This window comes from Oreochromis niloticus, linkage group LG5, assembly GCF_001858045.2.
Source record: "Oreochromis niloticus isolate F11D_XX linkage group LG5, O_niloticus_UMD_NMBU, whole genome shotgun sequence".
Taxonomy (NCBI): domain Eukaryota; kingdom Metazoa; phylum Chordata; class Actinopteri; order Cichliformes; family Cichlidae; genus Oreochromis; species Oreochromis niloticus.
In genome coordinates this window covers 4,930,887-4,946,045 of record NC_031970.2, presented here as the reverse complement: position 1 = coordinate 4,946,045, position 15,159 = coordinate 4,930,887, and the positions used below count along the sequence as shown (strand labels likewise).

At 38.9% G+C, this 15,159-nt stretch overlaps 1 protein-coding gene across 1 annotated transcript; it reads right to left on the bottom strand.

Annotated features, from left to right (window-relative positions):
• Positions 1–699: 699 nt before the first annotated feature.
• Positions 700–14,576, bottom strand: LOC100702290 (deoxyribonuclease-1). Its single transcript, XM_019359389.2, has 9 exons — positions 14,366–14,576; positions 14,182–14,276; positions 13,997–14,074; positions 13,753–13,865; positions 10,941–11,053; positions 9,392–9,546; positions 4,880–4,976; positions 4,702–4,780; positions 700–3,374 (listed from the first exon to the last, which is right to left on the bottom strand). The coding sequence occupies exons 1-9, from the start codon at positions 14,444–14,446 to the stop codon at positions 3,313–3,315; spliced, it is 873 nt and encodes a 290-aa protein (XP_019214934.1). The 5' UTR covers positions 14,447–14,576; the 3' UTR covers positions 700–3,312.
• Positions 14,577–15,159: the final 583 nt, after the last annotated feature.

Here is a 15,159-nt window from a genome sequence, read left to right as displayed (position 1 = left end):
AAAGATATAGATATATAGATATGTATGTATGTATTTTTTGAGGTTTGCATGCTTTATCTCAGTGAAGTTAACTAATAAGAATTTACAGTGTAGAAATTTCTCCCATTAAGCAACTTTCAAAATATATAAACAAAGCATAATTTTCTAGTCTGGTTCATGCAAATAAGGAGGGGATTTAGAATTTTTAACAAATAGGTCACCTGTAGGGAGTAGATGTGATTTCTGACTGCACAGAATAGGAATGGAATGAAGGTGACATCACTCAGTGCAGCAAACCCATTTTCAGTTGAAAAAGTGAAAACTGAAGATAATCAATTTACAGCGCATGTGCAGCTCTCTCTCTTTGTCTGCTGATACAAGTCAGTGCAGCTGATTCTTTCTCTCGCTCTCATATGACAGTAATCAGAATAGGACTGTACTTAATTAAACTGTTGGATTTCGGTGTTTAAGTGAATGAATAGCCTATATTAGTCTCCATAATCCACGGCAAAAATATGGTTTTCTGTTCAACCACTTATTGTTAACAGGATGCAAGTTTAAAACTTCTGTAATTACAAGGCCCAGCCCAGATTACTGTCACCCCTCCAGATGAGGAATCCTGTTGCTCACCAACCAATTATTAAAAAAAGTTTTATAAAACACAGAAACAAGAATAGAAACAACACCATAAGCCAAAACCACGTTTATTTATACGTCACATTTCACTACATAAACTGAATGTCCAAAACGGAGAGGATAGAAACATGAAACACATGTGTGGGTTTACAATGATGGAACACAGTGAAAATAACAAAATTAAACTCCAGCAAAACAAGAAGCCAAACAAAAGGAGAAAAGACAGCATGAAAACATAAAAACCCCAAAAGGTAAAAGAAGAAAGCAAAGCAGCAGCGTTCCTGAACCGATGTTTCAGATTAATGTCAAACAGATGTGTCGTAAAATATGTCTTTATAAATGCATTTATTTGATTTTGTTTATTTATTGTTGTGAGTTATTTTTCACACACAAGCAAAGCCTGCGAGTTAAGTTGGTGATATTCCCACATAAGTAATCATCCTAAATATAGTAATATGACATTTTATCCAAAGTTTATTGACTTGTTTTTTTAGGCAGCAGTAAATACAGTTACAGTTGCAGAGCACATGTCTGGATGCAATATAGCAACTGTCAGAATGAATCCAGGACACCGGCGTTTCTTTCCTGGTCTCTAACACTGACACTGGCAGTCAGGATAAGTGGTCACACGAAGGCTGTTTTCAGCTAAGTTAAAGCAGTGTTTCCTGTTGCAGGTATGAGCGTGTCACGTAAAAGGTGTGGAGCTGACAGCATCTGACCAATCACACTGATTAATTATTGTGCCAAAGGAAAAATAATATATAATTTAGTAAAAATATGAAGATGTTACACACATAATACATAATGAAAACAACCCAGTAAGACAATAAATCAGCTACGTGATAATAACTCACTGTGGAGTATAATTTACTATCAGCAGCGATCAATGAATGATCAGACTGAAAGAAGGATTACGACAATCAAATTTGACAATTTGATTTGAAGCCTACAGCAAGCCATCCAGCTGTGTAAGTTAACAGAGAATCTGGTAATCGAGTATTTTATTAAATTTATCTTTAAAGGACAGTTTTAGGTTTTTTTCAGCTGCAGCGCCACTGATGTTTAACACTCTGAGAGTAAAAGACAAATATTAAAACTGAAGTCTACGTGCAAACTGAGGCTGATGTTTATAAAACAATAAAACTGTTGTAGCATTGTTCCCAGCAAACAGGAGAAAAAAATCAAATAATAAAGTTGAGTCTATAATCATTTCTTGGGACACTACTTTTTCGGAGAACTGACAGGAGAGTGCGTGGTAATTTCATACCTGTTGATTTATAATCGCCATAGTAACCCAGGTAAGACGTTAATCACATTCGCAGAAAACAAAACCTTGAAATTACCAGGATGAAACAAAATCCCGCTTTCTAGTAAATGCTAGTGGCAGGTGTGCCACAGGTTAATCACAGTGCACCCTTAATGGATTAACGCTGCATCTGAGTGGAGAAGCTATAACATGCATGTCTTAGTTGTAGGGCCGAACATCCTCAAGTCATATCCTCCTGAGACCCCGCCTGTTCATTATGTCCTCTGCAGTGGGCACGTAAATCACAAAAAGTTACTCTGACAGATACTATTTACCTCAGTTCTCAGGAGGATATCAAAGTGTGTGTCTGCAGAACAATAACATTTACTGAACCGTTTAACTTATTGTTCTTCATCGTGTTAATGGGGAGAAGTGAAAACCAACGGCACAGCAGACTGTGTGTCGTGTTAAAGCAGACACGCATCATTAAAGACCAAATATTCCCCACGTTTATTTCCTGGTATGTCTGCAGCGGCTCCTGAAAATCAAGTCTACGACTCAACTGTTTGACCAACAGCTGTTATAAAACAGTGTTAACGTCACAGATGATAAAGACAAATGTTGTCGTCTGCGCGGAGAAGGCAGTCTGTATGAGGCTGATCCAGCTGCACGTGTCACACCTGTGTACTACCAGTGAAATAGCTCAATTCAGCTCAAGATAATGAGTAACATACCACCGATCTGTGAAGTGGAGGCTTCCCAGGGAGTAGAAATCCACATCCACTAAAGCATGAGTAACAACAATCTATCATACTGAGACCGAGGCAGCGGGGAATAAATGGGACTGAAACATGCGATAGTTGAGGAAAAAGGATGCACAAAAGGATGTGAGGAGGCAGTTATAAAGACAACAACACCTTGCATTTCCTGTTTGCTTCAATCCAAATTACTTAATATTTTCCTAAAATGTTTGAGACTTTATGACAGCGCCTGACAAAGAGAAGGTTCCTTTTTACAACTGCTCAGGATGTTAGAAAAGAACTCAAGATAACACAGAGGCACCTGAAAGGCCTCTTACTTATGGTCATTGATTGAAACTGTCAGGGAGTTCAGCCTCTGAAGGACACAAGAAAGTTGCATTTTCACCGCTGTTTTATTTAAAGTGGGTATGTTCAGTAGGGTGTACATATTGTGCAGCACACACCAGGTACTGGTGTCTTCTTGTTAAAAGGAAGTTCTTTTGTCGCACCCTGGCCAAGTGCTACTCATAACATGAAGCAACTTGTGAATCAGGTTCTTTTTATTGAACATAATTTCTGTGAGTGAATGATATCCAAAAAATAACCTTGATTTGATTTCAGTTAAATCTGAAGAAAAACTGAATTGAAAAAAAAAATTACACACTTTAACTGGAGCAACACAAATTTTAAAAATTAATAGCAAGTTTAACACTAAACATTCTTACGTCCTCTCTTGGTTGGCGTGTTGGATGCTTGTCCTTGCTTCCGTTTTCCTGTTTAATATTAGAAAGATGAAATACAGTAAGTAAAGTAAGTATTGCACATGTTAAGTGTAAAGTAAAGTGTGTTGTGTTAGTCCCCGAAGGGAAATTACTCCTCTGCATTTAACCCATTCACCCAGTGAAGCAGTGGGCAGCCACCAGTGCAGCGCCCGGGGAGCAGTGTGTAGGGGCGGTACCTTGCTCAGGGGTACCTCAGGGTAGCCGTTCAGTGGGGTCGAACCCCCGACCTTCCGATCATGGGGCAGACACTCTACCTACTGAGCTATCCCTGCCCAATTACCAATTTTCAGTAAAAAGTATTGAACACATAAATGGGGGCCACTTTTAGAAACGTATTTACTTAATTCAAATCAGTTTTATTTATACAGCAGTCGTCTCAAGGCGCTTTATATTGTAAGGTAGACCCTACAATAATACATACAGAGAAAAACCCAACAATCATATGACCCCCTATGAGCAAGTACTTCGGCGATAGTGGGAGGTAAAAACTCCCGTTCAACAGGAAGTAACCTCCAGTAGAATGAGGCTCAGGAAGGGGCGGGGCCATCGCCACAACCAGTTGGGGTGACTTAGAAGATCATAAAAAGTGTTTAATAGAGTGATGTTAAAGCTGACTGAATGCTGATCCCAGCCCAATAGCCAGTCCCTGATCTGCCACAGGTAACAAAAGCAGTGATAAGTAGTCAGGATGTAGCTTCCACTTCTCCTGGTTCATGTTTCTACAGTAGACTCACTGTGGCGATTGTTTTAAACGGTCTTTGGTCTGGTTTTCATCTTTGCTTTGTGTTGTAGGCTTTGTGTTCATACCTAAATACAAAAGTAAACACTGTATGTCTGTCCTCTTTAGGATAGGGATTTGTGCTGGTGCGTGGGACTGTAGCCTCGGGTCTATACTGTTATATGGTATTTATGAGACAGTTTGTCTCAGGTAATTTTATGGTGAATCGCAAAAGTAATATAATGTGTAGTATAATGACTTACTTTCTCCTGGGAGTAATTAAGTAACATACTGCATTACTTTTATTAAAAGTGTTCTGTGTAATACATTACTCTTTCGAGGTATGATCTCAGTGCTGATCATAGCAAAGAGAGGAAATGCCTCCAACATGCACAAACATTTGACCACACAGCATGTAATTAATTTGCACAAATAGAATGTCTTCGATGCGCTGCTAAGAAATGGTGGTGACCCTTAAAGCAGAGCCAATGAAAACCCAACGATATTGATAATGGCGTCAGAATCACTAAACTCTTATCAATCCCCATTCCTGCTGTTAAGTATAAATACAGTAAGAGTCAGAGATGAAAAAATAATGACCTTCCCCAGACGCCATCGCAGTCGCATCTTTGGTCTTCAGCTCCACCTCCACGGGGTAATGGTCACTGATGCCCCGGGCCTTAAAAATTTGAATGACAACACAGACGCTCTCCTTTCAAATGCTGAAACCAGTTAAATCATTTCTATCTTTGAGCTCTGAAAAAAACGTGAGTCTCACCTCCTCATCGGTCAGGTTAAACTCTTTCTGAAAGTTGAAAGACTTGGCCGAGTTGGGGACGATGGCATTCAGCATAGTGTCCCCATACACCACAATTCTGTTTGACAAAGAGGAGACACATTATTTTTAAACAGTTAAGAACTTGATTTCTTTCTGTATACTTTACAGTGTGAAGCCCCAATAGTTTTATCTCTCAGTTTTCTGTCTCAAACTGAAATTCACTGATGCCAATATTATTTCTCATTAGTTGTCAGAGGCACTCTTAGAAAAAAGAATCTTCTTTAAAAATAAAAAAGGACACTTTAGCCACAAGGTTTGGCATGGTTCAGCACACTAAAAGACCCACAAGCAGACTGCTACCACTCAAACACATTTGCAAATCTGTATATCAACCAGACACACAAATGTTTCACACATAAATCAGTCACTCGTCAGTATTTTCCTACATGAATTTGTTTGTACTCTGTCAAATTATGAAGGTTTATTTCTCATTTCCCCTGTTTCTTGCCTTAGTGTTGTTGGCTTCTCTCTTACATAAAAAAAAATCAGACCAAATAAGTCTTATTTACTAAAACTCAATTGTGAGAATAAGTTTGGGATACAGAATTAAGTAAAATTACATCTATAAAAACACATTTTAACAGCTTTACTTTAGAAGATTAAGAGCCTGAGACTACATACCTCCACAAGCTATATTCATTAGTTCCTTTGCACAGTATGAACTTTGAATTTCTTCAAACAGTATGTCCACCCCAGCTGTAAAACTCAGAAACCAGTCTTACTTGTTATTATCTATCGTCCACCTGGGCCTTACACAGAGTTTCTCTCTGATTTCTCAGACTTTTTATCTGATTTAGTGCTCAGCTCAGATAAAATAATTATTGTGGGTGATTTTAACATCCATGTAGATGCTAAAAATGACAGCCTCAACATCGCATTTAATCTGTTATTAGACTCAATTGGCTTCTCTCAAAATGTAAAAGAACCCACCCACCACTTTAATCACACTCTAGATCTTGTTTTAACATATGGCATAGAAACTGAACATTTAACAGTGTTTCCTGAAAACCCTCTGCTGTCTGATCATTTCCTGATAACATTTACATTTACAATAATTGGTTACACAGCAGTGGAGAGTAGACTTTATCACAGTAGATGTCTTTCTGAAAGTGCTGTAACTAAGTTTAAGAATATAATCCACCCACTGTTATCATCTTCAATGCCCTGTACCAACATAGAGCAGAGCAGCTATCTGAACGCTACTCCAACAGAGGTCGATTATCTTGTTAATAATTTTACCTCCTCACTACGTACGACTCTGGATACTGTAGCTCCTGTGAAAACTAAAGCCTCAAATCCGAAGTACCTGACTCCGTGGTATAATTCTCAAACACGTAGCCTAAAGCAGATAACTCGTAAGCTGGAGAGGAAATGGCGTGTCACAAATTTAGAGGATCATCATTTAGCCTGGAGAAATAGTTTGCTGCTTTATAAGAAAGCCCTCCGCAAAGCCAGAACATCTTACTATTCGTCACTGATTGAAGAAAATAAGAACAACCCCAGGTTTCTCTTCAGCACTGTAGCCAGGCTGACAAAAAGTCAGAGCTCTACTGAGCCAACAATCCCTTTAACGTTAACTAGTAATGACTTCATGAACTTCTTCACAAATAAAATTTTTATCATTAGAGAAAAAATTACCAATAATCATCCCACAGATGTAATATTGTCTACAGCTACTTTTAGTACCATCGGTGTTAAGTTAGACTCTTTTTCTCCAATTGATCTTTCTGAGTTAACTTCAATAATTAATTCCTCCAAACCATCAACGTGTCTTTTAGACCCCATTCCTACAAAACTGCTCAAAGAAGTCCTGCCATTAATTAATTCTTCGATCTTAAATATGATCAACCTCTCTCTAATAATCGGCTATGTACCACAGGCCTTCAAGGTGGCTGTAGTTAAACCTTTACTTAAAAAGCCATCTCTAGACCCAGCAGTCTTAGCTAATTATAGGCCAATCTCCAACCTTCCTTTCATATCAAAAATCCTTGAAAGAGTAGTTGTCAAACAGCTAACAGATCATCTGCAGAGGAATGGCTTATTTGAAGAGTTTCAGTCAGGTTTCAGAGCTCAGCACAGCACAGAAACAGCTTTAGTGAAGGTTACAAATGATCTTCTTATGGCCTCTGACAGTGGACTCATCTCTGGGCTTGTCCTGCTAGACCTCAGTGCTGCGTTTGATACTGTTGACCATAATATCCTATTAGAGCGATTAGAACATGCTGTAGGTATTACAGGTACTGCACTGCAGTGGTTTGTATCATATCTATCTAATAGACTCCAATTTGTTCAAGTAAATGGAGAGTCCTCTTCACACACTAAGGTTAAATATGGTGTTCCACAGGGTTCAGTGCTAGGACCAATTCTATTTACATTATACATGCTTCCCTTAGGCAGCATCATTAGAAGACATAGCATAAATTTTCACTGCTATGCAGATGACACGCAGCTCTATCTATCCATGAAGCCAGGTAACACACACCAATTAGTGAAACTGCAGGAATGTCTTAAAGACATAAAGACCTGGATGGCCGCTAACTTTCTGCTTCTTAATTCAGATAAAACTGAGGTTATTGTACTCGGCCCTGAAAATCTTAGAACTATGGTATCTAAGCAGATTCTTACTCTGGATGGCATTACCTTGGTCTCCAGTAACACTGTGAGGAACCTTGGAGTCATTTTTGACCAGGACATGTCCTTCAACGCACATATTAAACAAATATGTAAGACTGCTTTCTTCCATTTGCGCAACATCTCTAAAATTAGAAATATCCTGTCTCAGAGTGATGCTGAAAAACTAGTTCATGCATTTATTACTTCCAGGCTGGACTACTGTAATTCTTTATTATCAGGATGTCCTAAAAACTCACTGAAAAGCCTTCAGTTAATCCAAAATGCTGCAGCAAGGGTACTGACAGGGACTAGAAAGAGAGAGCATATTTCTCCTGTTTTGGCTTCCCTTCATTGGCTTCCTGTTAAATCCAGAATTGAATTCAAAATCCTGCTCCTCACATACAAAGTCTTAAATAATCAGGCCCCATCTTATCTTAATGACCTTGTAGTACCATATCACCCCATTAGAGCACTTCGCTCTCGCTCTGCAGGCTTACTTGTTGTTCCTAGAGTATTTAAAAGTAGAATGGGAGGCAGAGCCTTCAGTTTTCAGGCCCCTCTTCTGTGGAACCAGCTTCCAGTTTGGATTCGGGAGACAGACACTATCTCTACTTTCATGATTAGGCTTAAAACTTTCCTTTTTGCTAAAGCATATAGTTAGGGCTGGACCAGGTGACCCTGAATCCTCCCTTAGTTATGCTGCAATAGACGTAGGCTGCCGGGGATTCCCATGATGCATTGAGTTTTTCCCTTCCACTCACCTTTCTCACTCACTATGTGTTAATAGACCTCTCTGCATCGAATCATATCTGTTATTAATCTCTGTCTCTCTTCCACAGCATGTCTTTATCCTGTTTTCCTTCTTCACCCCAACCGGTCGCAGCAGATGGCCGCCCCTCCCTGAGCCTGGTTCTGCCGGAGGTTTCTTCCTGTTAAAAGGGAGTTTTTCCTTCCCACTGTCGCCAAAGTGCTTGCTCATAGGGGGTCATATGATTGTTGGGCTTTTCTCTGTATTTATTATTGTGCTATCTACTGTACAATATAAAGCGCCTTGAGGCGACTTTTGTTGTGATTTGGCGCTATATAAATAAAATTGAATTGAATTGAATTGAATTGAATAGACCTGATTACTTTATTGTACCCACAGGTAGATCCTTTTGGTCATTATGTACAATTTTCCAAAACACCAGAAGGCAAAGAATACTCAGAATTACAGTCAAGTAAATAAATGAATGAAATGAAAAAAATCATAAAAATAAAATAAAATACAATAATCACCAACTTCTCCATTTCACCCTGAGGTGAATGCAAACAGAAGCATAGACACAAAACTGGCCGCTGCCCACTTGTCCTGAACCTGACAGGGATTTGGTGTAAACATTCATTTTTGTGTATTTTAGTAAGAACATTTCTACTGAAATATTAATGATTTGGGCAAAAAGTCTTCCAATTTTTCTTATTTCATTTTAGATATATGTTTTTAAATCTGTGACACAAAATGTCCAATTTCACCCTGTCTGTCAACAGTTAACAATTCTTCCGAAAATTCCTGAATCCAGATCCAGATCAGTTCTAAGTTAGATCAAGTAACACTTGTTTCATGCATATCAATCCATCACCTTCTGAGTAGCAAAAACTTCAGACAAAGAAATAAACGAGCTGAATTAGTCACATAAACTGCTTTATGGAAGTGAACATCTTTTTGTTGTTTTTGTCTTTCAATGACACTCACACCCCAAATTTCTTTGAAGCATAACGTCTTCACTAATTTCTTTTATTTAATTAGTTGCACAAGTATCTTTCTCCATTTGAGCTCTTAGCCTGCGTGATGTGTGTCACCTGTCGTAGGTGTTATCATTTTTGTTGCTAGCCGTGGTGTCGACATCGTCAGCAATGAGCCACTTGTAGGGAGGAGAGCAGATGCGGATCTTTTCCTTCTTCTTCTTGGAGAGATAAGGTCCATCTGCATTAAAGTCCCCCAAAATCATAATGTTCTGCAGAAGAAATGAAAATGCCGACAGAGAGCAGACTCACTTAATACAATGACAGATGTTTCTTACAGCCTGTATGTGGCGCTCTAATGTTTTGTGGTATTAAGGTATTCTTATTCTCAACAGCACAGAGATTTATCCCATGTTGAATCTTAGTTCCACTTTGCTGTTTATTAGCTGTTTGGTTAGGTTTAGGCTGTCATGGTCAGGAGTCTGTGGACTCTGGGTTTATGTTTCATGTTCATTAATATTCAGTGGTTTTGTTAGTTTTGGGGTATTTGTTATCATTCCCAGCATTTAAGTGTTCTCTGTGCCTCCCCTGTGTAATGTCGAGTATTTTTGGCTCTATGTTCATGTTTTCTAGTTTGCTTCCTCAGTCTCATCTAATTAGGTTCAGCTGTGTCTCCCTTCTGTTTGCCATTCCTTGCTTCCCTTTGTGTGCGTATATATAAGGGGTGTCCAAATTCATAGGCTGCATCCTCCTGAGGACTCGGCCTTCACAGTCTACGTGGGCCGGGTCCTCCGAAGGCCGGGTAGGCTGGAAGTAAACGGCTGTGGAATTGGACGGTCTAGCCTTCAGTTTTGCGTCACCAGCTGTATCAGTGGAGTTTAATAAACTCAGCCGTCTGCTCCTTTCTATCTAAAATATAGCAGGACACTGGTGTAAATTCTCAACCATCTCTCACTTCTGTTTAGTCAGTTTTTTGTTTGACGTTTATTCAGCTGTGTGAAAACTATAACTTTAATCTCAGCCAAACCGATTTACTCACGAACAAATAAAACACTGAAAAAAGCCAAACAATAACATTTTTATGTTATCTAAGTGACTTATATATCATGTTTAACCTGAGTAGCGAAAGACCGCGGAGGTTGCGAAGTTTTCTGCCTGTAAGAGAAAATATTCTGATATATTCTACAAATATTCAACAAGGCAACAAATCCCAGGTCATTTCTCGCTCATACGTGTCACAAACCAGGTCTCATAGTCGGAACTTAAACTTACTGTAGTGTATGTAGTCAGTATAATCACTGCATGAGTGAAGAGATACAGTATGAAGCGTTTAGTACAAGAAACCAGACTGAAAGCAACCACAATCCAAAGAAGCAATCCCAAGGAGGAGAGTCACACAGCAGCTAAGCTCTAAGGGCTTCTGTAGCGCTGGCACACCTGGCCAGGTGTTGCTAGTGTTGATTATTAGAAACAAGCCAAACCCTCTCTTTATTACAGAAACGAACTGCGACACAGGCAAGCTGGAGGAAAGGTAGGGTGGAGTGGGTCATCATGCATCTTTGTATTTACAATTGTAACGCCCCTTGAAACAACTGTTGTGTTGAATTTGCTCTATACAACTAAAACTGAATTGGTCTGAATTTTTAAATCAAAACATAAAACTTACATCATTTTTCCATTTCTTCCTGATGTCTTCAACCACATCATGCAGCTCGTCCAGCTCCTTCGGAGTGTCATCTGGCTTTGTGTGGACTGGAATCAGGACCAGATCTTCAACAACTGAAATACATAAATAATCATTTAGTTCCATTTAAAAAAAAATCCTTTTTTTGTTCCAGACTATAAACAACAGAGTTTGTTGATATCACATGGTGGGTTTGGCCCATGCTTTCTGAAACCTCAAAATTAAGGTTTCCTTTTTGTTTAGTTTGTTGTATTTAGATGAGTAGGTGGAGTGCTACACTATCAGGCATCACTGTCAGGCTCAGGTAACAGGCTCCCTCTGTAACATGTACAGAGACAAATTAATAATAATAACAATTTAATAATAACAAATGCCATTCCTTTCAGAGTGATGTAATTATGTAATTGTATTAATTGAATTGGGTGGCACAGTGGTTAGCACTGTTGCCGCACAGCAAGAAGGTCCTGAGTTCAATTCCACCATCAGGCCGGGGTCTTTCTGTGTGGAGTTTGCATGTTCTCCCCGTGTTTGCGTGGGTTCTCCCCGGGTACTCTGGCTTCCTCCCACCGTCCAAAGACATGCACTTTGTGGAGATAGGTTAATTGACTAGTCTAAATTGCCCATAGGTGTGAATGTGAGCACAAATGCTTGTCTGTCTCTCTGTGTTAGCCCCCCTGTTTTGTGAAATTTAGTGTGGAAACTTCTCTACTGACTCAGTATTAATGTAAAGAAAATGTGGACGAGGTTATACTGTTTCTAACTGAAGCTCAGTACAGACGAAGGCAAGAGTTGCGTGCTGCTTCTTCATCTCCCCTCCCTATGCCCCTGTTTAAAGATGACCTTTATTAGTCCCACACTGATAAAATGCCAGGATTCAGTCATCAAAACTGGGGCGCAGACTTTCTGGACAAACAGTACTCCACAAATGTTCCAAAACATACCAACAACACAAACACAGTCAATGTGAGCAGTTCAGTTACTCGAGTAGGTGAAGGTGAAGTCCGGCACCTATGGGACACCTGTCAATCAAAGCCCAGTCTCCAGATGGTGTGAAGTAGTCCTAATACTTTGTTAATGTAGTTAGGTAGAATTTTTAGGTATCTCTACTTTACTTGAGTATTTATTCTTAATACAATTTTTCACTTTTACTCCCTACATTTTTAAACAAATATATGTACTTTCTACTTCTTACATTTTCAAAAGGAACTCTTAACTTCCAACTGACACCCCCCTGGCCTCTCCCTGTCTCCAGCTAGTTGTTTGTACTTCTGAGCATTTGTGTGAGAATCCTGAGCTGTAGTCTTCTTGTAAAGTGTGAGCTTTTTGTAATTAAGATATCTTTGTGTTGGGCTAAGAGCTTGTTTGTAAATAGTTGTTTTAACCGTTCCTTGTAAATTCTTATTCGCTGTATGAATTGAGCACTGCAGCAGTTCAGTAGGAGTCAGAAGCCCTTTTTGTTGAAACCCTTTTCTCATGTGTTTGGGAGGAGCTTAGGTCAGAGAATTGCCTTTTGTTTGCTTTTATTTTCTGAGCGGGAAGATTAGGGAAAACTAGAAACCTTTTTGTTTGTTATTTTGGACACTGCTCTCATCTGAAGAAAATAAACTGCTGCTTAGCACCTTTAATTGTTTGCACACCTGCATGTTGGGTCCTGGTTACCCCTAGGCCGGGTCGTAACAGTAGTTTTGTCCAGGATAAGAAGGTTAGGTTGCGTTGATGTGGTGGATTCACAGCAAAGCTCTGTGTTGGACTGGTGCACAGTGACTGTAGTGCTCGTGGTCAGATTTAGGTGAAATTTAAACTGATGATGTTTAGATCTATTCACTGTATCCAGAACTGTATTCTGTCTAGTGTAAAGATAAGAAACAGTGTAGTGTCAGTGCAGGGGATAGACATCAGCCATTATAGCTGTGAAACTGTATACATCTTATTAAATTCAGTTGTGTAAATCCACAAAGAGCAGCAGGTCAGCTGATCACAGCATGTACAGTAAGAAAATCAACAGACGCTCACATTAGAAATGATTGTGAGCTGTGATTGTTTTCCCTTTGCTGAGCCACTCCACAGATCTTAGGGTTCCCCCACCTGCTGAATCTCACTTGATTGTTCTCATTTTACTGTTCAGGTGTGGAGGTAAAGTCCCCGCTCTACCATGTAGGCAACAGAAAATAAGTTATATCATAGTGTTGTTAGTTTTTTAAATCTCTTTGACTGCACATGTCCTACATTACAGATTCAAACTGAGTACACTCATTAGAATTTGATTTCAAATTTTAATAATTTTTGTACTCACATGTACTAATATTATTTTATTATTATATTAATATAGCACACGTTTCAGTTAACTTTGTATAAAAATGTTAGTAGAATTTTCCTTCAGTGAGTTACTCTTTACTTTCTTACTTTGAGTGAATTTCAGATCCTGTACTTTTTCACTTTTAATTGTGTAAAATTAGCTGCTTCAGTAGTTTTAATGGAGCTTTTCAGCACAGGTATCTGGACTAATACGTAAGTAAAGAAAGTCTGTTCCTTAGATGGCTCAAGTGAGTTATAAAAATACAATAAAGTATGACAAATTTTGTACAGATGCTATGAAGGCCCAAGCTGTTTCTTTCTTCTTCAGGCTGTAAACGTGATTCATTATGCTGTAAATTTTAACTTTGAGTCTGTGGGCACTAGCATGTTATTGCAGCTAGTCCTTAAGTGGCCATCAGAGGAACTGCAGTGTTCGGCACTTCCACTTGTTTTGTTTTGTAACCTAAAGAGTTACTCAAACACAGTAAAAAGCACAAACCTGTAGTTGGACAATCGAAGCGCAGGATGAAAGGCTCTCTGGCAAAAGCATCTTCATCTCCAGCCTGATTATCTTCATACTGGTGTGAATCCTTCAGGGTCACTTCATCTGGTCTGATAAGCACGTATAGTCAGACATCAACGTGTCTGGCCATGAATCTCACATTCACACCAATTCTAAATTTAATTAAATTCTAGTCTTCAAATCACTGAGATGTTGTATTAGAGTCTGTTTCCACACAAACCTGTAGAAACAGACGTACTGCTCCTTGTAGGTGTCTCGTCCCAGTTGTTTGCTGGCAGTCTTTAGGTAGGGTTGTTTTCTGTTAGTGCCGAGGAAAACAAAGCCACGTAAACATGCAGTTTTCTACATAAAAATGTTGTAAATCAAAATAATTAAATTCACACACTATCACTGCAGGGAACTCACTCAGTTTTGTTGAGTTCTTGAAGTAACGTTTCCATGGCTTTGCCGCTCTTATCCACCACCTCCAGCATGACAATCACACTGTACCGAGATATGATCTGGAGGAAACACATCATTTAAGTGTTACACATTTTGTCATTGGTTTTGTATTTAAAGCTTTCTGTTGTAAAGGTAAAATTATTATCACCTTGGTGAGGTGTTTGATGACAAACTTGTCATGGACTTTCTTCTGTCCCAGGTTCTTGCCATTAAAGGCTGCTATCTTCATTCTGACTTGATTCTGAAAGAGATAATCAACTCTGTTTTAGACGATCAATACACAGTGTGTGATGAATTGTTCAAACGTCTGCTGAATCAAAACAGAGGAAGAAAATGGAGAAGTGCAGCAGAAAAAAGAAGAAATCAAAACAAAGGGAAGAAAGAGAAACTAAAGCTTAAACACTGAAAAAACTGTGGTTGGTGATATTGCGACATGTATATACTAAAATATGTCTCTGATGACTTTAAAGCTACAATTTCCCAGGTGAAGGCCTGGGAAATTGTAGCTTTTGTTGAAAATGGAGAAGTTCCAGGGAGTCCAGTTCCTCTAATGCGGTTTCTCATTGCAGTAACATTTGGCACATGAAAGTTTTTTTGACATTGGGTAAGAATTCCCAATAATAAGTTTATATTAAAGGTATGTTTAATCCTAAATAAAGGTTTCAGAGAGCAGGGACAATTTATGTTTTAAATTTTACACTTGTCCTTTACCAGAGATGTGGAAGTGTGCCTTTGTACTCCCACCACTGAAAGGTGGTGATTCTTCAATGGTTAATAATACTTACAGTGCAATTTCCAAACTCTGTGTCTTAGCTAAGGCTGGTTAATAATCAACCTTTGTTATCGGGATGAAAATAGTATTTTATCTCCTTTCCAATCTAGAGTTAGGAAACTACACAGTACTGTCACAGCTTCCCTAAAAGTGCTCAATGACCTCCATGA